Source organism: Peromyscus maniculatus, chromosome 17 (genome assembly GCF_049852395.1).
Source record: "Peromyscus maniculatus bairdii isolate BWxNUB_F1_BW_parent chromosome 17, HU_Pman_BW_mat_3.1, whole genome shotgun sequence".
Classification (NCBI taxonomy): domain Eukaryota; kingdom Metazoa; phylum Chordata; class Mammalia; order Rodentia; family Cricetidae; genus Peromyscus; species Peromyscus maniculatus.
In genome coordinates, this window is record NC_134868.1 from 3,008,841 (window position 1) to 3,033,773 (window position 24,933).

The 24,933-nt window shown below is 39.4% G+C and overlaps 1 protein-coding gene across 10 annotated transcripts in view; it reads left to right on the forward strand.

Annotated features, from left to right (window-relative positions):
- Positions 1-24,933, forward strand: part of LOC102902981 (uncharacterized) — a 119,191-nt gene that overhangs the window by 19,941 nt on the left and 74,317 nt on the right. For 6 of the 10 annotated variants that reach the window (XM_076553171.1, XM_076553169.1, XM_042262921.2 and 3 more), the window contains exons 2-8: positions 1,048-1,109; positions 5,879-5,915; positions 8,797-8,858; positions 11,208-11,241; positions 13,018-13,079; positions 15,395-15,431; positions 17,585-17,646. In XM_076553171.1, the coding sequence (XP_076409286.1) occupies positions 1,048-1,109; positions 5,879-5,915; positions 8,797-8,858; positions 11,208-11,241; positions 13,018-13,079; positions 15,395-15,431; positions 17,585-17,646 (356 nt within the window). Of the gene's footprint in view, positions 1-1,047; positions 1,110-5,878; positions 5,916-8,796; positions 8,859-11,207; positions 12,005-13,017; positions 13,080-15,394; positions 15,432-17,584; positions 17,647-24,933 lie in introns of those variants that run through there. The other 4 variants (XM_076553173.1, XM_076553172.1, XM_076553170.1 and 1 more) reach the window with 4 other exon arrangements.

Sequence of the window (24,933 nt, forward strand, 5' to 3'; positions counted from 1 at the left end):
ATCCTCTTTGGGACCTGAACCCCCACAGAAGCAGGCCTCTGGCATTAAATATCACAAGTCATAAGTGGCATCCCAATGTCAAAGCTGCTAAAATGTGAATAAAACATAAGGTAGGCACACTGACGCTAGCCTGCAACCCTATCTACAGGGAAGATAAGTTGGGATTACAAAATTCAAGGCTAGCCTAGGCAATATAATTTAAAAAAACTGTAAGCTTATTTGAATATAATTTTGCATGTTTGCAGTAGGTAAAATTCTGCTATTGCTCTGCATTGAAATGCTGTGTTTGACAGTAGTAAGAAAAGCAATCATTGTTATTCAACAAACACTGAGCTGTCAGGGGCTGGAAACACTGGCACATGCTTTGTATAGACGGAAGCATCACCACAGCACTGTGTAACATAGATACTGTTTAATCCTCCTCACAGGGATGAGCAAATTTAGTTAAGGAGCTCAAAGAAAGACTGAGAAGTAACCAGTAAGAAACAGATTAGAGTAGGAATCAAATCCAAGCTGAGTTAAACCTACTGGGCATTCTCTATTGTTTGGACAGGCTGCTCTGAGCAGGAATGTAGCTCCTGATACAGCATTTGCTTGAATGGGAGAGCCATGCACTATAGCTCCAGTATTGCAAGTGAACACTTGAGTAGAGAAATAAATAAGGAAATTCCAGTTGCTGCTCTTATTTCAGAAGGAAACAAATTACATATTCCCTATTATTCACAATTGAATGTACTTTGACACAGTATCCCATGATTTCCTAAAATAATCTTTCAATTTGTAGGACTTCCCTGCACTATGCATGTATTTATAACTGTCCAGATATGGTAATGCTGTTAATAGAAAATAACTGCAACATTAATGCCCAGGAACACATATCTCTGTGAGTTCAAGGCTTATGTGGTCCACCTACTAGGTTTCAGGTCAGCTGACTACATAGTGAGATCCTGTACTGGACAGGGACTCAAAAGTAAAGCATTTAGAGCACTTGCTAAGTGTCTTTCACACTAACAGTACAATAATGATCACTTTTAACATATGTCACAGCACAGGAACATCTGCCAAAGAGCCAGAGCAGAGAAACAAAAAGCATGTGAGATTCATCAGAGGTAAGATTTTAACTACTCTATCTGTTCCTAACTACCCTAAATAAAACAAATAAGAGTAAAAATTTTCTGAGTCTGGGTTACCTTACTCAGGATGATTTTTTCTAGATCCATCCATTTGCCTGCAAATCTCATGATGCCATTGTTTTTCTCTGCTGAGTAGTATTCCATTGTGTATATGAAATATGGTATGTACTCACTCATAGGAGGATACTAGATGTAAAACAAAAATGATTAGACTGCTACTCACAACTCCAGGGAGGCTACCTAGAAAACAGGACCCTAAGAAACACACAGGGATTGCCCAATGACAGAGAAATGGATGAGATCTACATGAACAACCTGGACATGAGTGGGGGTAATGAAGGGCAAGATTCAAGGAAAAGAGAGCTTAGGGGAGTGGGACATCCCAGCTGGATCAAGAACAGAGAGGGAGAACAAGAAATAAGAGACCATGATAAATTGAAGATCCATGAGAATAGGAAGAAGCAAAGTGCTAGAGAGGTCCCCAGAAATCCACAAAGATACCTCCACAATAGACTACTGGCAATAGTTGAGAGAAATCTCAAACTGACCTACTCTGGTGATAGGATGGCCAAACACCCTAATTGTCATGCTAGAAATCTCATCCAATGACTGAGGGAACCGGATGCAGAGATCCATGGCTAGGCCCAGGGTGGAGCTCTGGGAGTCTAATCAGTGAGAAAGAGGAGGGTTTGTATGAGCAAGAACTGTTGAGACCAAGGTTGGATAAAGCACAGGGACAAATAGCCAAATGAATGGAAACACATGAACTATGAACCAAAGGCTGAGGGACCCCCAACTGGATCAGGCCCTCTGAATAGGTGAGACAGTTGATTGGCTTGAACTGTTTGGGAGGCATCCAGGCAGTGGGACTGGGACCTGTCCTCAGTGCATAGGTTGGCTGTTTGGAACCTGGGCCTTATGTAGGGTCGCTTGGCTCAGCCTGGAAGGAGGGGAATAGACCTGCCTGAACTGAATCTACCAGGTTGAACTCAATCCCCAGGGGAGTCTTTGTCCTGGAGGAGATGGGAATGGGAAGTGGACTGGGGGGAAGGCAGGCAGGAGGTGGGAGGGGGGAGGACAAGGGAATCCGTGGCTGATATGTAAAATTAAATTAAATTATAAAATAAAAAATTATAAAAAAAGAAAGAGAACACACTTGACAAAAAAAGAGTAAAAATTTTAACACCCCCAAAGGAGTTAAGGAAATCAAATATAAATGCAGTTGTTTTGTTTTAAAATTTGTTTCCTAATAGTCTGGAAAAATCAGAATCAATTAAACTATTTCTAAGCACTTTCAACTATGAAAATATACTGTTAAAATGTTGCTTATTTGATTTTGACACTACACATGTACTGTCTTTGTATAAAGGAGAAAACTTCTTAACCCGACAGGGAACCTGTATAAGCACACTGAAATAAATTTGATTGTTAGAAAAACTGATTTTTCTTTTTTTCTTTTTTAAATTAAAACTGCTTGGCCATTAGCTCAGGCTAACTACTGACCAGCTCTTACATTTAAATTCAGACCAGTTTTGTTAGTCTGTATGTTGCCATGTGTTCCATGGCTTTACCTGTGTGCCATTACATGCTGTTCCCTGGACAGTGGACTGGCATCTCCTGACTCAGCTTTCCTCTTCCCAGAATTCTCCTTCCCTGCTTATCCTGCCTATACTTCCTGCCTGGCCACTGGCCAATCAGCATTTTATTTATTAACCAATCAGAGCAACACATTCACAGCATACAGAACATCCCACAGCACTGTCTGGCCTCTATGTATAATATAGTGGCTGACTTGTCCTTTGATCCCCAGATAAGTTTATTAGGGTACACAATATATTGGGGTACACAATATAACACCACATTCTTTGGCTTTGGCTTGGATAATCCAACAAAAATGTTCAACAGTTGTTTTCATATGACCTACAATTGTTCTAGAAATAAAACTAGATGGTCCCAGTTTATCTACTATCTACTTGTAGAACAAATGAAACCCTTCCCACATCTATTTGAAGAGAGTAGATGTAGGTGTGAGACAGGCTTTTCTTCCTATGCTGATTTCTGTCAACATGTAGGGCACTTTTACCCTATGACAACCATGAAACACTAGCATATTTTCTTAAAAGTCAGTTTCTCCTCATTCTCTCATTTTCTTTTTTTAATCTTTTTTTAAAAATATTTTTTAATTAAGAAATTTTCTACTTACCATACATACTACCCACAGATCCCATCTCCTCCCTCCTCCCACCCACAGCCCTCCCTCCCAAGCCACCCCACATCCCCACATCCCCCAAATCAAGGTCTCCCATGGGGAGTCAGCAGAGCCCAGTACACCGAGCTGAGGCAGGTCCAAGCCCCTCCCCACCACACCAAGGTTGTGCATGGTGCCACATCACAGGCACCGGCTCACAAAAGCCTGCCCACACACCAGGGATGGATCCCAATCCTCCTGCCCAGGTGTCTCCCAAACAGATCCAGCTAAACAGCTGTCTCCCATATCCAGTGGGCCTAGTTCAGTCCCATGGGGGCTCCACAGCCATTAGTCCACAGTTCATGGGTCTCCACCAGTGTGGCTGGTCATCTCTGCACATCTTCCCATCATGGTCTTGACCTCCCCTGCATGCAGAATCCATCCTCTCTCCATTCAATTGGATTCCTGGAGCTCAGCCTGGAGCCCTGCCATGGATCCCTGCATCCACCTCTGTCAGTCACTGGGTAAAGGCTCTATGATGACCGTTGGGGTATTCACTAGACTGGTCACCAGAGTAGATCAGTCCAGGCATCCCCTCAATCATGGCCAGCAGTCAAGGGTGAGGTCATCCCTGTGGATTCCTGAGATCCTCCCTGGCACCCTGCCTCTTCCCACTCCCATGATGTCTTCATCTATCACAGTATCTTCTTCCCTGTTCTCCCACTCCATCCCCACTCCAGCTTGACCCTCCCATTTCCTTACATTCTCAGCCCCCCATTTCTTGCCATTCACCGCCCTCCCACCCCCAGCCCACTCATGCAGATCCCATCCACTTCTGCTTCACTGGGCTACCCATGCATCCCTCTCAGGGTCCCTCCCTGTCAGCCAGTCTCTACAAAGCTGTGGGCTGCATCTATTATCCACTTATGAGTGAGTACATACTATGTTTGTCCTTCTGAATCTGGGTTACCTCACTCAGGATGATATTTTCTAGTTCTATCCATTTGCCTACGAATTTCATGATATCATTGTTTTTTTACTGCTGAGTAGTACTCCATTGTGTATATGTGCCGCATTTTCTTTATCTATTCTTCAGTTGAGGGGCAACTAGGGTGTTTCCATGTTCTTGCTATTATGAATAATGCTGCTATGAACACAGTTGAGCATGTGTCCTTGTGGTAAGATTGAGCATTCCTTGGATATGCGCCCGAGTGGTATAGCTGGGTCTTAAAGAAGACTTATTCCCAATTTTCTAAGAAACTGCCATACTGATTTCCAGAGTGGCTGTACAAGTTTGCATTCCCACCAACAGTGGAGAAGAGTTCCCCTTGCTCCACATCCTCTCTAACATAAGCTGTCTTCAGTGGAAAAACTGATTTTTCTTTCAGTTTTTATAACAAATGCTTCATCCTTTGTACTGCATATGATTACAAACTTGAATGTTACTAAAATGTAATTATGTCACAAACAAAACTTAATCAATCACTTTAATTTTTTACCTAATGAGGTAATTACAATCATCTTGGTGTTTTAATTACTTTGCATTTTCTCACTTGAGACAGATTCCACACGCTTAATTAAGTTTATCTTTAGTCCTGTCCCATAGTAGACTGACAATGTTGAGTCATAGAAAATGTAATAGACTTTAAGAAAACTGTCAATCCTTACATGTTCTTCTGTTCTGTGTTTCTTTTTTTGGTTTTGGGTTTTTGAAGTTCTGGGGTTCGAAGATAGGGCACTGTGACCAATCTAGGCATGCACCCTTCATATTAACTCTACCCTTATAACGTTTCCCTTGAGTTTTGTTAAGTGCATAAGGGTATGATAAAAACATGGCTTACACACTGAAAAGCACAATTTCCAGAGAAACTTTGGACATGGAGGGAGAGTTGAGCCAATGACATCATTCTGTTTGTCAAAGACTTGGCTGCATCTGCACTGAGTCTAGAGAGACCCTGACAGTGGAAGGAACACTGCAGGGTCTGTATTTCAACAACTGTCGTCATGGCATCTTTTATACCCAACTTGGCACTGGCAGCCAGACAAGGGGGTGAATCCAAGTGGCCTTCTTCCCCTCAGAGGTCAGATGAAAAGAGTCAGTATTACGGTAATGCAGGTAAATTTCTAGTATCACGTTACTGTGAATTTCGTTGTTCTCCGCACTTATAGTAATGAGGGCTGACTGAGGGCTCCCACATGATAGGCTTAGGCTTTGCCACTGAGCCACAGTCCCAGCTGTTTTGTGACTCAGTCAATTTGAGGTGCTGAGTCTGGTAAGGATGCTGCTCTCTCTGTCTGAGATTGTTTAGTTAGGATCATCAAGATGTGCATGAGAGTTTATTTTTAAGCATTAATGCTGGATAGACGGTTCTCTCTTTGAGTTTAAATATACCGTGAATGGAAGTAAGAGTTCTCTGTAAATTAATTTCCTATAACTGAATATATACTCAATAATAGTCTCCAGATTGGTCTAAATGAAATTGATATTAACAAAGAGTCTAATTCATTTTATATATTTTTCTAGAGTTATAATAAGCAATTTTGTCTTTATTTTTAGAAGTGTACCACAGTACTGATCCAAAGGCTTTCTTCAGGTAAGATTTAAGAGATTTAACAGTACATTAACATTAGGGAAATTCAAAGATAAGAGACTAATTCCTGTTTGGTGTGCTCTGAGTTAGGTACTCTATACTTAGTGCTTTCTGTGTCTTACAGTCACCATGGTATTATGGAATATAATTTTAGATGGAATGTTATGGTGACCCCCGAGACAGTCACAGCCTCTCCTGATTCAGTATCCTGCTATTTTCTGGTTTTCATATAGACACGAGTTTTACACTCAACTATCATTTCCCAAGTATTAACTCTCTGTTTTTCAAAAGGAACCTTTTGTGTTACTCACACTTATTAATATCAAATCGACTGTCCTTACTTATTCAAAAACATTTCAAAGTCAGCATTGATCCTAGACCTTCACCAGTAGTTATCCTTTGAGACCTTTATCTTTTCTGAGAGAATACATGATTTGGGATCATTCTGAATTATCAAACAGTATCACAGGCAACCAACATTTTGATTTCCTTCTTTGATACCAGATTTACATGCAAAGTCTCTTTACATCCTGTCTTAGATGGAGAAGACTCACTCCATCCTTTTCCCAAAAGAGCTCCATCTATCAATTATTTCATCAGTGATCTGTTTTCCCCCATAATGAGTCCTCTGAATACCAAGTGGATTATCTGAATTGAAGAGAGCCAAACCACAACACGACTACTAGTTATCTCTGTATATAGAGTTTTTTCCTTCCATGTTATTTGGACATAAACACAGAGTTGAATGCACATTTGTGTCTATGATCTGCTAGCCTAGACATTGCTTAGGCAGAGTTTTTTTTTTTACTCTTTCACAACTGAGACTTTATTGGTTGAGTACACAGACATTTAAATTCTTAAAACATAGACCCAAACTCTAAGAGTCATACATTGTGTTCACATACCCAAAAGAGCCATGTGTTGTTTCTCTTTGAACTTATTCCAGTGATGTTCCATCCTAAGCTTGGCAAGTTTTCCCTAAGACCTCACATAATCCTTAATTCCACTGACTCACAATTTTATGCCACATACAGTACATATTCAAAATTTCAATCTTTCACAGCACATTATCACAATTATTAGGAAAATGGACTGCCTTTACCAGAGACAGTTCTGACAGGGCAAAGACCGAGGAGTGGTTTTTTAGGATACAGTTCTATTAGAAACACGAGACCAGAAATAACTGAAAATATTCCAGACACAAATGCATGACCATAACTCCAAATTACCATTTATTATGCTTTGTGTTGTAGGATATAAAACTAGCCCCCTCTACGGAATGTTATGGTGACCCCCGAGACAGTCACAGCCTCTCCTGATTCAGTATCCTGCTATTTTCTGGTTGTACCAAAAAATAAACAACCAGCAAGTGATTTAACCTCTTAAAAAATCATTTACACTTAAAAAATGGGATGAGGCGGGACTTCCACCTTTTAAATATGTTTCTAGAGCTACTAAAAAACTCGCATTTACAAAATAGTGATAAAAATATTCCTCCGGATTGTACAAGAAGGGAGGCGGGGACACGGACAGACACGATGGATGGTTAGTCGGCCTTGGCTTCTTCTCTTCGACATCAGAGGCTGGACTCTGGTTCTCAGTCTCTCCATTTTCTGCAGGCACATCTGTGGTTTGCTGCTCAGCCACCTCAGCCTGTTTGCCCTTTGCTCCCCTCTTCCCTTTTGTTTGCACTTTTTTGTCTGATGATTTATCCTTTCCTGTGGCCTTCTTCGGCTTCGAGTCCACCTTGGCCCACAGCCTCGCGGAGTGCCGCTTGGGCCCCGCTTACCTTCTTCCTCTTGGGCATCGTGGCAGCAGTGCTGGGTGGGAGGCTCGTGTGTGAGGCTGAACCTGTCACAGAGCTACACTGCCTCGGCCGCCACCGCACGAACTGCTGCGACCCGCCGCGGGGGCGGTCTAGGTAGAGAATTTAACCTTCATTTCAAGCCAGTTCTGTTCTCAGTATAGTTGACTAGGTCCATAATAGAGGACATTGCTATCTTCTTTAATGGGGCTCTATATAATAAAACATGTTACATATAATTAAATAGCTGATTTACTCTAAGTTAAAAGATCCCCAAGTTGGCAGAGGTAATTACCCATGTAAAGATTCATAATTTTCTGGTAGCTACATTTCAAAGACACACCTTGCATGTTAAGTTCTACTTGGAATTCTAAATAGTTCCACAGCAAATAACAAAAATTATCCAACAGGCTTTATTTTTGTCTTCATGTTATTACCTTGTTTAGTCTTTATAGAAATCCCTGTTTAGCACAGAAACAGCCATATTGTGGTGCAGGATTCCCTCCTGAATGGGCTGTCAAGGAACTGTGTTAGCAGAAGCGGGACTCTGTTCCACGGTCTGCAAACCAAGCCCTTGCGAGGTAACACCACAGTCACTGAAATACCAAAAAAGCATGGCAAAGAAGGTGCTGTGGTGCTCTAGGGGCAAGGAATGGGGTGGAGTCAGGATACTAATTCCATTGAGCTTGTGACCATAGAACCACCGGTTACTGTAGCCTTCAAAGGCTGTGAAAGAACCAGTGTCTCTTCTGTCTGTCTGTCTGTCTCTGACTCTCTCTGTCTCTTTGTCTCTAGCACTGTCTCTGTCTCTCTGTCCCTGTCTCTGTCTGTCTGTCTGTCTGTCTGTCTCTGTGCTTGAGGTATTTTTTTGTGGCTGAGTTCTTCCTTTTCTTCAACACAAGAAAAAGTTGTAAGGAAAGAGTCACTGTAGTCAAAATGTTGAAGAACATATTAGTAGCTGTTTGTAAATTTGTAATGTAAGTTATGTTATGAACTGAAACAACAACAAATTCAAATCATTGGGTAAATGTTTTTTTTTTTAAATGGTCATTAAATTATCACTTTTAAAATATGTCACAGTGAAGTAAGATGTCCAGGACAGCTACAATTGATACCCAAAAAGCCTGTCCAGATCAGTACAGGTAAGATTAATAGTGAATACTTTATTGGTTCTACCCTAATTAAAAAAGAGTAACAAGTTTTTTTCTAGCAAAAAAAAAACTACCAAGGAAATGCAATATAAATGCAGTTATATTCTTTCTTAATTTGTTTCTTAATATTTGTAGAATTCAAAATCAGTTAAATTATTTCTAAGAAATTTGATTCTAAAACCGTATCATCTGAAACATGTTTGTGTTTTTAACATGAGCCATTGGTAAATGGCTTTTTGTATAAATAAGAAAAAGATATTTAACTTAGTCCACAGTATCCTCTATATCCACTTAATAGCAAGTTGGCTGTGTTATAAAATGGATTGTTTTTCAGTTGTTAAAATAAATGCATTGTACTTTTGCTGTGTATTATTATGTAGTTAAGTATCACAAAAATATGATTATATTTAAAACAAAGAATACAATATCCAATCACCTTCATTAATTTTTTGTGACTAAATGTAATTAAGATTACCTGTTTTTTTCCATTCTGTAATTTCTCAATTTAGACATATTAGACAATTCACATATTGTCTTACTGTTATCTTTAAGTATTTGCCACTTAATGTGAGTGTGTCTTGACACAGTATGTAATAGAGTCAGGGAATATCTTTTAAAAGTCCATGGATTTTGAAGTTTGTAGGCAGTGCTAAAGATTGAACACTGTCATTGTGAGTATTCTAGGCAAGCGCTTTCCCTATTGGCTATGTTACCAGCACATAGGGTATGATGACAATTGGTTTATGTGTTACAAGACATACTTTCCAGAAAATATGCCACAGTAGCAGGACAGTTGAGAAAACAACACTGTTATCAAGTAGGCAGCATTGACTACAGAGTCCTGGCCCATTGAGTCTGGATAAGATTCTAGCAGTGGAGAGAATGCTACAGACTTTGTGCTTTCAGCAACTGTAACCACAGAACCTTTCACACCTACCTTGCCTTTGGAAGGCAAACCAGGAAGTGATAGTGTAGATGAATCGGAATGACCCTCCTCACATAAGAGATGAAGGGAAAAGTGGCAGCCAGTATTACTGCAACGTGGTAACTTTCTTTTATATTATTTCAACACGATATTATTGAACTTCCCTTGTGGTGATGAGGATTGACCAAGGCCTCCCACATGTTGAATGTACGCTCTATCACTGACCTGCATTTTCAGTCCATTTATTGGTGGGACAAATGCTCTACCTCAGTCATTGTCAATGTCAAGGAAATTACACTGGACTTTTGCATCCTTCAAATGAAGCCAACAAACATTGATTTTATTCCTTTTTGGAGGGCAGAGTGTTAGCACCCAGTGAAAGCTCAACTCATTGATGGTTTGTATGTGGAAAATACAAGTGTTTCATGTGATGCTACTTCCTTGAAATGGCTGCTTTGTGCCCATGCTTCCTCTGTGATTCTCTCACTGGAGATCCAGCTCACGGTGCATAACTTCTAAGGGGGGACCTTTCCAGTAGTTCTTTTTTTTTTTTTTTTTTTTTTTTTGGTTTTTCGAGACAGGGTTTCTCTGTGTAGCTTTGCGCCTTTCCTGGGACTCACTTGGTAACCCAGGCTGGCCTCGAACTCACAGAGATCCGCCTGCCTCTGCCTCCCAAGTGCTGGGATTAAAGGCGTGTGCCACCACCGCCCGGCTCCTTCCCAGTAGTTCTTATGGTGGGAGGTGATGGAGCTGATGCTGAGCTCCTTTACACTGTGCAGGGATGAGGACTATAGCTAGAATGCAGGGGCTTCTTAGCTTCCTCCTCAAATGGGGACAAGGAGACTATGCACACTGACCTCTCTGGAGCTTTGCCACACTGGCAGCTGGGAATTCTTTCCAAAGGTCTGTTTGTGTCTCCTATGTTCTGCTATGCTGCAAAGGGCAGTCACCATAGACTTAGCTTCCCTTAGCTTCCTTGTGTCTGGAATTTTCATCCTCAATGGAGCAAGTTCAACTCAGTCCTTGGAGAAGCTCCTTCCACTCCTATGTGAGATGAGTATACTCACAATTCTCCTAGAACCTTAACCCAGACACAAAACAGCAACAGCAACAAGGTGCAGTCTGGGATACTGATCTGGTGAAGATGCCAGTTCCTCTGTCTGATAGGGTCATAGGTGTTTGCACAATTTGTCATGATTGTTAACTTCTGGTAAAGTTCTCTCTTTGCCTTTGAAATATACAGGGAAATGGAAATTAAGAGTTCTCCACATATTATTGTATATAAATCAGTATTCACATGAAAGACTATCCAGAGTTGGTGCCAAAGTATATGTGGTAGCAAAACGTTAGCCTTGGCGTTTAATAGTTGTATTTTCTGCAGTTGTTTATAACATTTTGTCTTTTTTCTTTTGTAGTGAATGCAGGAACTAAACAGAAGCCTTCAATCAGGTAAGAGTATATGGGTTTTAAAATACACTGAGTATCTGGAGAATATCAAGTTTGGAAATCACACTGTTTTCCTCTGTGTAAGTCAATTTCACCATCTTTATTCCTTCTTTGTTCACAAGCTGAATAATGATTTGTAGAGCACACAATTTTGAAATTACTGATTATACCCTGATGCAGTGTGAAATCCTGTTAAGAATCCGTGGCTAGAGAGGTGGTTCAGTAGAGAAAGTGCTTGCCATGCATGTGTGAGACTGGGAGTTTGGATGCCCAGAAGTCACATGAGGCCTGATGGTCTCATGTGCATCTGCAATCTTGAGGAGCTTAGAGTGAGTTGGGAGGGAGACAGAATCCCCCAAAGTTGACTCAATAATTATTTGGGGGTGTGCATTCATGAACAAGAGACACAGCAACAAAAACAAGGTTGAAGGTGAGGGCTGACCTTCCCCCCGAGTGTGTACTCTGCCATACTTTGCACCCTGGCATGCATGTATGTACCTGAAATCACACATGCATGCAAGTGCACTGCCCATAACATGCCATGCACATGTATTGAAAATATCAGTTTCAGGTCATTAATTCAGATCACTAGTATGTTTGGGCCAAGTTATCTGTTGGCAAGCATGTGAGTAACAAGGCAGGGTTCAAGACTCTCCCAGGCATTGCTGAAGATCCCTTCAGAATGGCCTTATGGACGTGTTCTGCACAGAGATAAACAGCCCTCAATGAGTTCCACAACGGTGCTGAAAACCAAGGTCGGTGGAAGGTAGGAGAATGAAGCGGTTTTCCCCAATATTACCAACATCAAGCCCTGAAGTCTGGAGTTCTGAGGTGTAGTTTGGATAAAGTGGTGCTGAGGGGACAGCGTTGCTCCCCAGTGTGCTATAAAGACTCAGCATTACAGAATCGCTTGTTGAGCATAAAAGTAGCCAGTTGAGAGTTTCATCATATGCTTGTGAATAGACTCTCAAAAAGCAGCTTCAAAGCACCAAAAATGTGGTGGCTTCTGAGAGCACTGGCACTCAGTGCTCAGAGGTATGGATCAGTTTCATGTTCTACCCACCAACCTCCTGGGACAGAGCATGAGACTCAGTGAAATACCTAAACAGTTTCCTGATAGTGAAGGGACCATGGTGCTCTATGGCATGGGAAAGGAATTAAACAGGAGCATTAAGTGCATTGAGCACATAAACAAAGGCAGCAGTTACTGCAGCCATCGGCACAAGGTGTGTGGAAGAACCCCGACCCTCCTGTGTGTGGTCATTCATTTCTGCTTTCATGTTGAGTTCCACGCACTAATTTGGCTTTGTTGTATTCTTGTTTCTCTGAGGCACAAAGATACATCAGATTTAAGTTATTTGAGATCGTTCTGACTGTTTTTAATATATGTAGTTATAGCCATTGATTTCTTTCTGAGTATGTCTTTCATTGTATACCAAAAATCTAGCATGGACTATTTTAATATTCATTCAATTTTAGAGAATTTAAAATTTCTTCTTAAGGCCTATGATGGATAATTCTTTGTTCAAACAGAGAGAAATCTGAGTTAAATGCCAGAGATTTGCCAAAGGCTTTAAACTCAGAACTCAGGAGGCAGAACTCAGGCATATCTCTGTGAGTTCGAGGCTTACATGGTCCACATACTAGGTTTCAGGTCAGTTGGGCTACATAGTGAGATCCTATATCAGATAGGGACTCAAAAGCAAAGCATTTAGAGCATTTGCTAAGTGTCTTTCACACTAACAGTACAATAATGATCACTTTTAACATATGTCACAGCAAAGGAACATCTGCCAAAGAGCCAGAGCAGAGAAACAAAAAGCATGTGAGGTTCAACAGAGGTAAGATTTTAACTACTCTATCTGTTCTAACTACCCTAAATAAAACAAATAAGAGTAAACATTTTAACACCCCCAAAGGAGTTAAGGAAATCAAAGATAAATGCAGTTTTGTTTAAAAATTTGTTTCCTAATATTCTGGAAATATCAGAATCAATTAAACATTTCTAAGCATTTTCAACCATGAAAATATACTGTCAAAAATGTTGCTCATTTGATTTTGACACTGATACATGTACTGTCTTTGTATAAAGGAGAAAACTTCTTAACCTGCCAGGGGACCTCCATAAGCACACTAGCAAATTGGACTGTTAGAAAAACTGATTTTTTTCTTTCAGTTTTTATAACATGCTTCATCCTTTGTACTGCATATGATTACAAACTTGAATGTTACTAAAATGTAATTATGTCACAAACTTAATAATCAATCACTTTAATTAATTTCTTACCTAATGAGGTAATTACAGTCATCTTGGTGTTTTAATTACCTTGCAATTTCTCACTTGAGAAAGATTCCACACACTTAATTAAGTTTATCTTTAGTTCTGTCCCATAGTAGACTGACAATGTTGAGTCATAGAAAATGTAATAGACTTTAAGAAAACTGTCAATTCCTATATGTTCTTCTGTCCTTTGTTTCTTTCTTTGGTTTTGGGTTTTCAAAGTTTTGGGGTTGAACATATGGCCTTGTGAACATTCTAGGCATGCACCCTTCATATTAACTCTACCCTTATAACGTTTCCCTTGAGTTTTGTTAAGTGCATAAGGGTATGATAAAAACATGGCTTACACACTGAAAAGCACAATTTCCAGAGAAACTTTGGATATGGAGGGAGAGTTGAGCCAATGACATCATTCTGTTTGTCAAAGACTTGGCTGCATCTGCACTGAGTCTAGGGAGACTCTGACAGTGGAAGGAACACTGCAGAGTCTGTATTTCAACAACTGTCATCACGGCGTCTTTTATACCCAACTTGCCACTGGCAGCCAGACAAGGGGGTGAATCCAAGTGGCCTTCTTCCCCTCAGAGGTCAGATGAAAAGAGTCAGCATTACGGTAATGCAGGTAAATTCCTAGTATCATGTTACTGTGAATTTTGTTGTTCTCTGCACTTATAGTGATGAGGGCTGACTGAGGGCTCCCACATGATAGGCTTAGGCTTTACCACTGAGCCACAGTCCCAGCCTATTTGACAGTGGGTCAGATGCCCTTCCTGGATCATGGGGAATGCTAAGAAGGCACAGCAAGTTTCTCTTGAAACAAGACAAAAGAGGAGTAATTTTCATTTATGAAAGGCAATCTGTCAGTGTACAGTGAAAACTTGAGTGAGTTCCTATTTTGTGTACACGAACATGTGAATTGATTCCACGTCAGCAGGTGACCCATGGAACGTGGTGCTCCACCCCACGATGTTCCTCTGTTGCTCTCTCACTGTGAGATACAGCTCACCATGCATAACTACCTGGAGGATTCATTCCAACAACCGTTTTTATGGGAGATGCTGGACACTGTAATGACCGTGTTTTAAGCTGCACATAAGTTTGTGAACAGAGCTGTAACTAAGGGGCCTCTTTCCCCAAAAGGATGAGGAGAGTAAGCACATTGTTCCCTCTTCAGCTTTTTGTAAAGGTCTTTGTCCCTGGTTTGTTTCTGTCTGCTGTGTTTCAACATGCTGCAAAGGACAGTTGCTGGACATCCAGCTTCCCGTGCTAGGGCTTTTTACCCTAAACTGAACAATATCAGCTAAAAAGCTGAAGAAACTTCTTTGTGTTTTTGAAGGAAAAGAAATAGGATTATACAGTCTAAGAAATTTTTCTTTTTGGATTTTTATGTTATGTGACAAATCTTTTTGTTATGAAGCTCTGGCTGTCCTAGAACTCACAGAAATCTCTCTGGCTCTGCTGCCCGCCCTGCCCCAGTGCTTGTGTTAAGGGTGTGCACCACCACACCAAATCAAGACTTATTTCTAGTACTTTAGCCCAGAGTCAAACAACAAGAAGCTACTTTGTGACTCAGTCAGTTTGAGGTCCTGAGTCTGGTAAGGATGCTGTTCTGTTTGAGATTGTTTATTTAGGATCATCAAGATGTGCATGAGAGTTTATTTTTAGGCATTAATGCTTGATAGATGGCTTTCTCTTTGACTTGAAATATGCAGAGAATGGAAGTAAGAGCTCTCTATGAATTAATTGCCTACAACTGAATGTTTACTCTAGAATAGTCTCCACATTGGTCTTAATGGAATTGATATTGACATTGAGTCTATTCCCCTTTATATATTTTTGTAGAGCTATTATAAACCCATTTTTCTTTATCTTTAGAAGTGCACCACAATACTGATCCAAAGCCTTTCTGCAAGTAAGATTTAAGAGATTTAACAGTACACTAACATTAGGAAAATTCAAATATAAGAGTCTAATTCCTGTTTGGTGTGCTCTGAGTTAGGTAATCTATACTTAGTGCTTGGTGTGTCTTACAGTCCCCATGGTATTATGCAATACAATTTTAGACTGAAAACTTGTTCATTTTCGTTCATATAGACATGAGTTTTACACTTAACTATCATTTCCCAAGTACTAACTCTATGGTTTGCAACAGGAACCTTTTGTGTTACTGATACTTATTAATATCAAATCGGCTCTCCTTACTTATTCAAAAACATTTCGAAGTCAGCATGTGAACCTAGACTTTAACTAGCAGTTATCATATTTGACATTTATCTTTTCTGAGAGCATACATGATTTGGGACCATTCTCAGTTATCAGAAGGTGTCAGAGGCAGCCAACATTTGGCTTTCCTTCTCTGATACCAGAATTATATGCAAAGTCCCTTTGTATCAGGTCCAGCACCCAATTTTAGATGGAGAAGACCCACTCCATCCTTTTCTCAGAAGAGTGTAGATGTAACCAACTGTCTTATTAAAATAAGAAACACAGAACCAATGTAAAAGAGAAAGCCGAGAGATCAGAGCTCAGAGCTAAAATCTTACCTCCTGCAGTGCTCCTGGCTTCCCCTAAAGAGAGCTACTTCCTGTGTGTTTGTCTTTAAATAGTCTTTCTGTTCTGCCTTCTCATTGGTTGTAAACCCAAACACATGACTGCCTCATCACTGCCTGTAAGTACCGCCCTCCAGGTCTTAAAGGCGTATGTCTCCTATGCTGGCTGTATCCCTGAACACATAGAGATCTACATAGCTCTTCTACCAAGTGCTGGGATTAAAGGCATGCACCACCACCACCACACTCTTGCTATGGCTCTAATAGCTCTGACCCCCGGGCAACTTTATTTATTAACATACAATGAAAATCACATTTCAGTACAAATAAAATACCACCATAGAAGAGCTCCATTCATCAATTTTTTCATCAGTGATCTGTTTTCCCCCATAATGAGTCCTCTGAATCTCAAATCTTAACCACAACAAGACTATTAGTTATCTCTGTATAAAGAGTTTTTTCCTTCCATGTTATTTGGACATAAACACAGAGGTGAAGGCACATTTGTGTCCATGATCTGCTAACCTAGACACTGCTTAGGTAGGGAATTTAAACTTACATTTCAATCCAGTTCTGTCCTCAGTATAGTTGACTAGGTCCATAATAGAGGACATTGCTATCTTCTTTAATGGGGCTCTATATAATAAAACATCTGTTATATATTATTAAATAGCTGATTTACTCCAAGTTAAAAGATCCCCATGTTGGCAGAGGTAATTACCCATGTAAAGATTCATAATTTTCTGGTAGCTACATTTCAAAGACACACCTTGCATGTTAAGGTCTACTTGGAATTCTAAATAGTTCCACAGCAAATAAAAATTATCCAACAGGATTTAATTTTGTCTTCATGTTATTACCTTGTTTAGTCTTTATAGAAATCTTTGTTTAGCACAGAAACAGCCATATTGTGGTGCAGGATTCCCTCCTGAATGGGCTGTCAAGGAACGGTTTGAGAGTTAGAGTGTTAGCAGAAGCGGAACTCTATTCCACGGTCTGCAAACCAAGCCCTTGCAAGGTAACACCACAGTCACTGAAATACCAAAAAAGCATGGCAAAGAAGGTGCTGTGGTGTTCTAGGGGGAAAGAATGGGGGTGGAGTCAGGATGCTAATTCCATTGAGCATGTGACCATAGAACCACCGGTTACTGTAGCCTTCAAAGGCTGTGAAAGAACCAGTGTCTCTTCTGTCTGTCTGTCTCTGACTCTCTGTCTCTCTGCCTCTAGCACTGACTCTGTCTCTCTGTCTCTGTCTCTGTCTGTCTGTCTCTCTCTCTCTCTCTGTGCTTTTGTTGAGGTATTTTTTTGTGTGGCTGAGTTCTTCCTTTTCTTCAACACAAGAAAAAGTTGTAAGGAAAGAGTCACTCACTGTAGTCAAAATGTTGAAGAACATATTAGTAGCTGTTTGTAAATTTATAATGTAAGTTATGTTATGAACTGAAACAACAAATTCAAATCATTGCATAAATGTTTTTAAAAATGGTCATTAAATTATCACTTTTAAAATGTGTCACAGTGAAGTAAGATGTCCAGGACAGCTACAATCGATACTTAAAAAGCCTGTCCAGATCAGAACAGGTAAGATTAATAGTGAATACTCTATTGGTCCTACCCTAATTAAAAAAGAGTAACAAGTTTCTTCTAGAAAAAAAAAACTGCCAAGGAAATACAAAATAAGTGCACTTATATTCTTTCTTAATTTGTTTCTTAATATTTGTAGAATTCAAAATCTGTTAAATTATTTATAAGAAACTTCATTCTAAAACTGTATCATCTGAAACATGTTTGTGTTTTTAACACGAACCATGGACGAATGTAATATCTCTGTATAAATAAGAAAATGATGTTTAACTTAGTCCAAATATCCTCTATATCCACTTAATAGCAAGTTGGCTCTGTTATAAAATGGATTGTTTTTCAGTTGTTATAGTAAATGCATTGTATTTTTTTGCTATGTATTATTATATAGCAGTGTGATTATGTTTAAAACCAAAAATGCAATGTCTAATTACCTTCATTAATTTTTGTGACTAGATATAATTAAGATGATCAGATACTTTTCCATTCTGCAATTTCTCAATTTAGACATATTAGACAATTCACATATTGTCTTACTCTTACCTTTTTTTTCATTTATTTTTTTAATTAAGAAATTTCCTATTCATTTTACATACCAACCACAGATCCCCCTGTCCTCTCTCCTCCCTCCCCCCAGCAGTCTCCCCCAACCCCCAATCCCTTTTCCTGCCTCCTTTAAGGCAAGGTCTCCCATGGGGAGTCAGCAGAGCCTGGTACATTCAGTTGAGGCAGGTCCAAGCCCCTCCTCCCTGTACCAAGGCTGCACAGAGTGTCTCCCGCTAAGTGACATGAGCCACATAAATTCTTTTTTTTGTCTGATTGTCCTTTATTTTACATCTAGAATCCACTTATGAGTGCGTACATACATGACTGTCTTTCTGGGTTTGGGTTACCTCACTCAGGATGATTTTTTCTAGTTCCATCCATTTGCCTGCAAATTTCATGCTTTCATTGTTTTTCTCTGCTGAGTAGTAATCCATTGTGCATATGTAACACATTTTTTTCATCCATTCTTCCGTTGACGGGCATCTAGGTTGTTTCCAGGTTCTGGCTATTACAAATAGTGCTGCTATGAACATAGCTGAGCATGTATCTTTATGGTATGAATCAGCATTCCTTGGGTATATGCCCAAGAGTGGGATGGCTGGGTCTTGAGGTAGTTTGATTCCTAATTTTCTGAGAAACCGCCATACTGATTTCCACAGTGGTTGTACAAGCTTACATTCCCACCAACAGTGGAGGAGTGTTCCCTTTGCTCCACATCCTCTCCAACATTGGTTGTCATTGGTGTTTTTGATCTTAGCCATTCTGACAGGTGTAAGGTGGTGTCTCAGAGTCGTTTTGATTTGCATTTCTCTGATGATTAAGGATGTTGAGCATTTCTTTAAATGTCTTTCAGCCGTTTGTGATTCTTGTTTTGTAAATTCTCTGTTTAGTTCTTTAGCCCATTTTTTAATTGGATTGTTTAGTATTTTGATGTCCAGTTTCTTGAGTTCTTTATATACTGTGGAGATCAATCCTCTGTCAGATGTGGGGTTGGTGAAGATCTTTTCCCATTCTGTTGGCTGTCTTTTTGTCTTATTGACTGTATCTTTTGCCCTGCAAAAGCTTCTCAATTTTGAGAGGTCCCATTTATTAATGGTTGTGCTCAGGGTCTGTGCTGTTGGTGTTATATTTAGGAAATGGTCTCCGGTGCCAATGAGTTCGAGTGCTTCCTAATTTCTTTTCTATTAATTTAGTGTAACTGGATTTCTGTTCAGGTCTTTGATCCACTTGGACTTGAGTTTTGTGCATGGTGACAGATATGGATCTATTTGTAATCTTTTACATATTGACATCCAGTTATGCTAGCACCATTTTTCGAAGATACTTTGATTTTTCCATTGTATAGTTTTGGCTTCTTTGTCAAAAACCAGGTGTTCATATGTGCATGGATTAATGTCAGGGTCTTCAATTCAATTCCATTGGTCCATATGTCAGTTTTTATACCAGTACCAAGCTGTTTTTATTACTATAGCTCTATAGTAGAGTTTGAGGTCAGGGATGGTGATGCCTCCAAAGGTTGCTTTATCGCATAGGATTCTTTTAGCTATCCTGGGTCTTTTGTTTTTCCATATGAAGTTGAGTATTTTTCTTTCCAGGTCTATGAAGAATTGTGTTGGTATTTTGATGGGGATTGCATTGAATCTGTAGATTGCTTTTGGTAAGATTGCCATTTTTACTATGTTAATCCTACCTATCCATGAGCATGGGAGATCCTTCCATTTTCTGATATCTTCTTCAATTTCTTTCTTTAGAGTGTTAAAGGTCTTATCAAAAAGGTCCTTCACTTGTTTAGTTAGTGTTATCCCAAGGTATTTTATATTATTTGTGGCTATTGTAAAGGGTGATGTTTCTCTGACTTCTTTCTCAGCCCTTTTATCATTTGTGTATAGGAGGGCTACTGATTTTTTTGAGTTGATCTTGTATCCTGTCACTTTACTGAAGGAGTTTATCAGCTGTAGGAGTTCCCTGGTAGAGTTTTTGGGGTTACTTATGTATACTATCATATCATCTGCAAATAGTGAAAGTTTGATTTCTTCCTTTCCAATTTGTATCCCTTTGATCTCCATTTGTTGTCTTATTGCTCTAGCTAGAACTTCTAGTACTATACTGAATAAATATGGGGAGAGTGGACAGCCTTGTCTTGTTCCTGAATTTAGTGGTATCGCTTTGAGTTTCTCTCCATTTAATTTGATGTTTGCTGTTGGCTTTCTATAAATTGCTTTTATTATGTTTAGAAATGTTCCTTGTATTCCTGATCTTTCTAAGACCTTTATCATGAAGGGGTGTTGGATTTTGTCAAAGGCTTTTTCAGCATCTAATGAGATGATCGTGTTTTTTTTTCTTTCAGTTTGTTTATATGGTGTATTACATTGACAGATTTTCATATGTTGAACTATCCTTGCATCCCTGGGATGAATCCTACTTGGTCGTGATGGATGATTGTTTTGATGTATTCTTGGATTCGGTTTGCCAATATTTTGTTGAGTATTTTTGCATCAATGTTCATGAGGGAGATTGGTCTGTAGTTCTCTTTCTTTGTTGCATCTTTGTGTGGTTTGGGTATGAGGGTAATTGTAGCCTCATAAAAAGAGTTTGGTAGTGTTCCTTCTGCTTCTATTGTGTGGAACACTTTGAAGAGGATTGGTATTAGTTCTTCTTTGAAGATCTGGTAGAATTCTGTACTGAAACCATCTGGTCCTGGTTGGGAGACTTTTGATAACTGTTTCTATTTCTTTAGGGGTTATTGGTCTATTTAAATGGTTTATCTGGTCTTGATTTAATTTTGGTATGTGGTATTTATCCAGAAAATTGTCCATTTCTTCCTGGTTTTCCCTTTTTTGTGGAGTACAGGTTTTTGAAGTAAGATCTGATGATTCTCTGGATTTCCTCATTGTCTGTTGTTATGTCTCCCTTTTCATTTCTGATTTTGTTAATTTTTATGCTCTCTCTTTGTCTTTTGGCTAATTTGGCTAGGGGTTTGTCTATCTTGTTGATTTTTTTTCAAAGAACCAACTCTTTGTTACATTGATTTTTTGTATTGTTCTCTTGTTTTCTATTTCGTTGATTTCAGCCCTCAATTTGATTATTTCCTGGTGTCTATTCCTCCTGGGTGAATTTGTTTCTTTTTGTTCTAGAGCTTACAGTTGTGCTGTTAATTCATTGGTATGGGATTGCTTCATCTTCTTTATGTGTGCATTTAGAGCTATGAATTTTCCTCTTAGCACTGCTTTCATAGTGTCCCATAAATTTGGTTATGTTGTACTTTCATTTTCATTGAATTCTAGGAAATCTTTAATTTCTTTCTTTATTTCTTCTTTGACCCATTGATGTTTCAGGTGGGCATTATTCAGTTTCCGTGAGTTTGTAGGTTTTCTATAATTTTTGTTGTTGTTGAGGTCTAACTTTAAGGCATGTTGGTCTGATAAGATACAGGAGGTTATTCCAATTTTTTTGTATCTGTTGAGATTTGCTTTGTAGCCAAGCATGTGGTCAATTTTTGAGAAGGTTCCATAGGGCGCTGAGAAGAAGGTATATTCTTTTGTGTTATGTTGGAATGTTCTATAGATATCTATTAAGCCCATTTGAGTCATAACATCTGTTAGGTCCTTTATTTCTTTGTTAAGTTTCAGTCTGGTTGATCTATCTTTTGGTGAGAGTGGTGTGTTAAAATCTTCCACTACTAATGTGTGGGGTTAGAGGTGCGTTTTAAACTTTAGTAGTGTTTCTTTTATGAATGTGGGTGCTTTTGTATTTGGAGCATAAATGTTTAGAACTGAGACTTCATCTTGGTGGATTTTTTTCTGTGATAAATATGTAATGTCCATCCTGATCTCTTTTGATTGATTTTAGTTTGAAGTCTATTTTATTAGATATTAGGATAGCTACACCAGCTTGTTTCTTAGGTCCATTTGCTTGGAAAGCCTTTTCCCAGTCCTTTACTCAGAGGTAGTGTCTGTCTTTGAAGTTAAGGTGTGTTTCTTGTATGCAGTAGATGGATGGGTCCTGTTTTTTTATTCATTCTGTTAGCCTGTGTCTTTTTATAGGTGAGTTGAGCCCATTGGTATTGATGGATATTAATGACCAGTGATTGTTAATTCCTGTTATTTTTTGTTGTGTTGTGTTGTCCTTCTTTGGTGTATGTTGGTTTGGGATTATCTATTGCTTGATTTTTCATGGAAGTGTTTAGCTTCTTTGGGTTGGATTTTCCCTTCTAGTGCTTCTGTAGGGCTTGGTTTGTGGACAGGTATTGATTAAATCTGGTTTTATCCTGGAATATTTTGTTTACTCCACCTCTCCACTGAGAGGTTTGCTGGGTATAATAGTCTGGGTTGGCATCCATGGTCTCTTAGTGTCTGCATAAGTTTTGTCCAGGACCTTCTAGCTTTCATAGTCTCTATTGAGAAGTCTGGTGTTATTCTGATGTGTTTGCCTTTATATGCTACTTGGTCTTTTTCCTTTGCGGCTCTTTATACTTTTTCTTTGTTCTGTGTGTTTAGTGTTTTGATTATTATGTGGCAAGGGGACTTTTTTTTGGATCCAGCCTATTCGGTGTTCTGTAAGCTTCTTGTATCTTCATAGGTATTTCTTTCTTTAGGTTAGGAAAATTTTCTTCTATGATTTTGTTGAAGAATATATTTTCTGTGCCTTTGAGTTGGTATTCTTCTCCTTCTTCTATCCCTATTATTCTTAGGTTTGGTCTTTTCATGGTGTCCCAAATTTTCTGGACATTTTGTGTTATGACTTTTTTGTCTTTAGTGTTTTCTTTGTCTGACGAATCTATTTTCTCTATTCTGTCTTCAGTGTCAGAGATTCTCTGTTTCATCTCTTGCAATTGGTTGGTTATGCTTGTTTCTGTAGTTCCTGTTTGTTTAGTCAGGATTTCTATTTCCCACATTCCCTCAGCATGTGTTTTCTTTATTGTCTCAAATTCATTTTTCAGATCTTGGAATGTTTCTTTCATCTGTTTAATTGCTTTTTCTTGGCTTTCTTTGATTTCTTCCCATTTTTTGTTCGTTTTTCTTCCATTTCTTTTAGGGAGTTTTTTTTATTTCCTCTTTAAGGAATGTTTTATTTCTTCTTTAAGGGCCTCTATCATCTTCTTAAAGTCATTTTTAGGATTGATTTCTTCTGTTTCTTCTGTCTTGGTATGTTCAGGTCTTGCAGGTGTAGAATCACTACATTCTGATGTTGCCATATAGGTCTTTATGTTGTTGCCTGTATTTTTGCACTGGCCTCTACTCATCTCTTCCTCGATGCAGGCGGTGTCTGTGTCTGAGAGTGCATCTCTTGTTCTAATTTTTAGTTTGGTTCACTAGGAGTTCTTGGTTAAATTGGTGCTATTGGGATGTTTCTTCAGGAGCAGCTGATCTCATTTGGTGAAGTATATACTTATGATTCTGGCGATCTGGTTTCGTGGCTGGGCAGTGCCTTCTTCTGTGTTCTCAGGTTACATTTTGTTCATTCGTCCACTCCTCAGCTGATCTTGCTTCTTCAGACTTCAAACTGTAGGGATCTGAATCCTCTCCTGGATGGATTTCAGCTGAGCAGGGTAGTCTCACCAACACCTTCAAGTTGTTGGGTTTCACAGGATCAGCAGCTGGGCCCTGGGTTGCCCTCAGAGGGAGTGTTCAGATTCGTCCTGGTTCTGTCACATGGAAATAGCTTCTTCCCCGGATGTTGGGATTAAAGGCATCCCTGTTCGAAGCTCTTGATTAAGAGCTTCTTTTCACTAGCTCTTTAGTGGGTAATAGCTCTGTTTCTGGTCTTTATTGCAACTGTGTTTTGGCCCCCGCCTGCTGGGCTGGCCTGCCTTCGCGCCGGGCTTGTCTGCCTCTGTAGGCCACCGCTGGGCCTGTCTACCTCCTTGGGCCACTGCCGGGCCTACCTGTCTCAGCCGGCTGCCGCTGGGCCTACCTGCCTCTACGGGCTGCTGCCAGGCCTACTTGCCTCTGCCAACCACCACCGGGCCTGTCTGTCTCTCTACTTTTGGTTTTGTTATGTTCTTGTTAGTATGTGTGTTTCCCTTCTTTTGGATTTGCAAATGTGATATTATTTATTGCCTGTGTTTTTGTGTGTGTAGCTAACTTCCTTGTGTGGAAGTTTTCCTTTTAGTCCTTCCTGTAGTGCTGGATTTGTGGGTAGGCATTATTCACATTTGGTTTTGACATGGGATATCTTGCTTTCTCCATCTATGGTGATTGAAAGTTTTGCTGGGTATAGTGGTCCTGGCTGATATCTGTGGTCTCTTAATGGCTGCAAAACATCTGATCAAGACCTTCTGGCTTTCATAGTCTCCATTGAGGAGCTGGGTGTTTTTCTGATAGGTCTACCTTATATGTTGTGTGACCTTTTTCTTTTGCATCTAGCTCTTAATATTCTTTCTTTAATTGATATGTTTTGTATTTTTATTATTAAGTGGTGAGGGGATTTTTATTTGGGTTCAGTCTATTTGATGTTCTGTAAGCTTCTTGTACCTTCATAAGCATGTCCTTCTTTAGGTTGGGAAAGTTTTTCTTCTATGATTTTGTTGAATATATTTTCTGTCCCTTTGAGCGGGCATTATTCTCCCTCTCCTATCTGCATTATTTTTAGGTTCAGTCTTCCATGGTGTCCCAGATTTCCTGGATGATTTGTGTTAAGAATTTGTTGGATTTGACATTTTCTTTCACTGATGAATTTATTTCCTCTATCATATCTTCAATGCCTGAAATTCTCTCTTCTATCTTGTATTCTGTTGGTGAT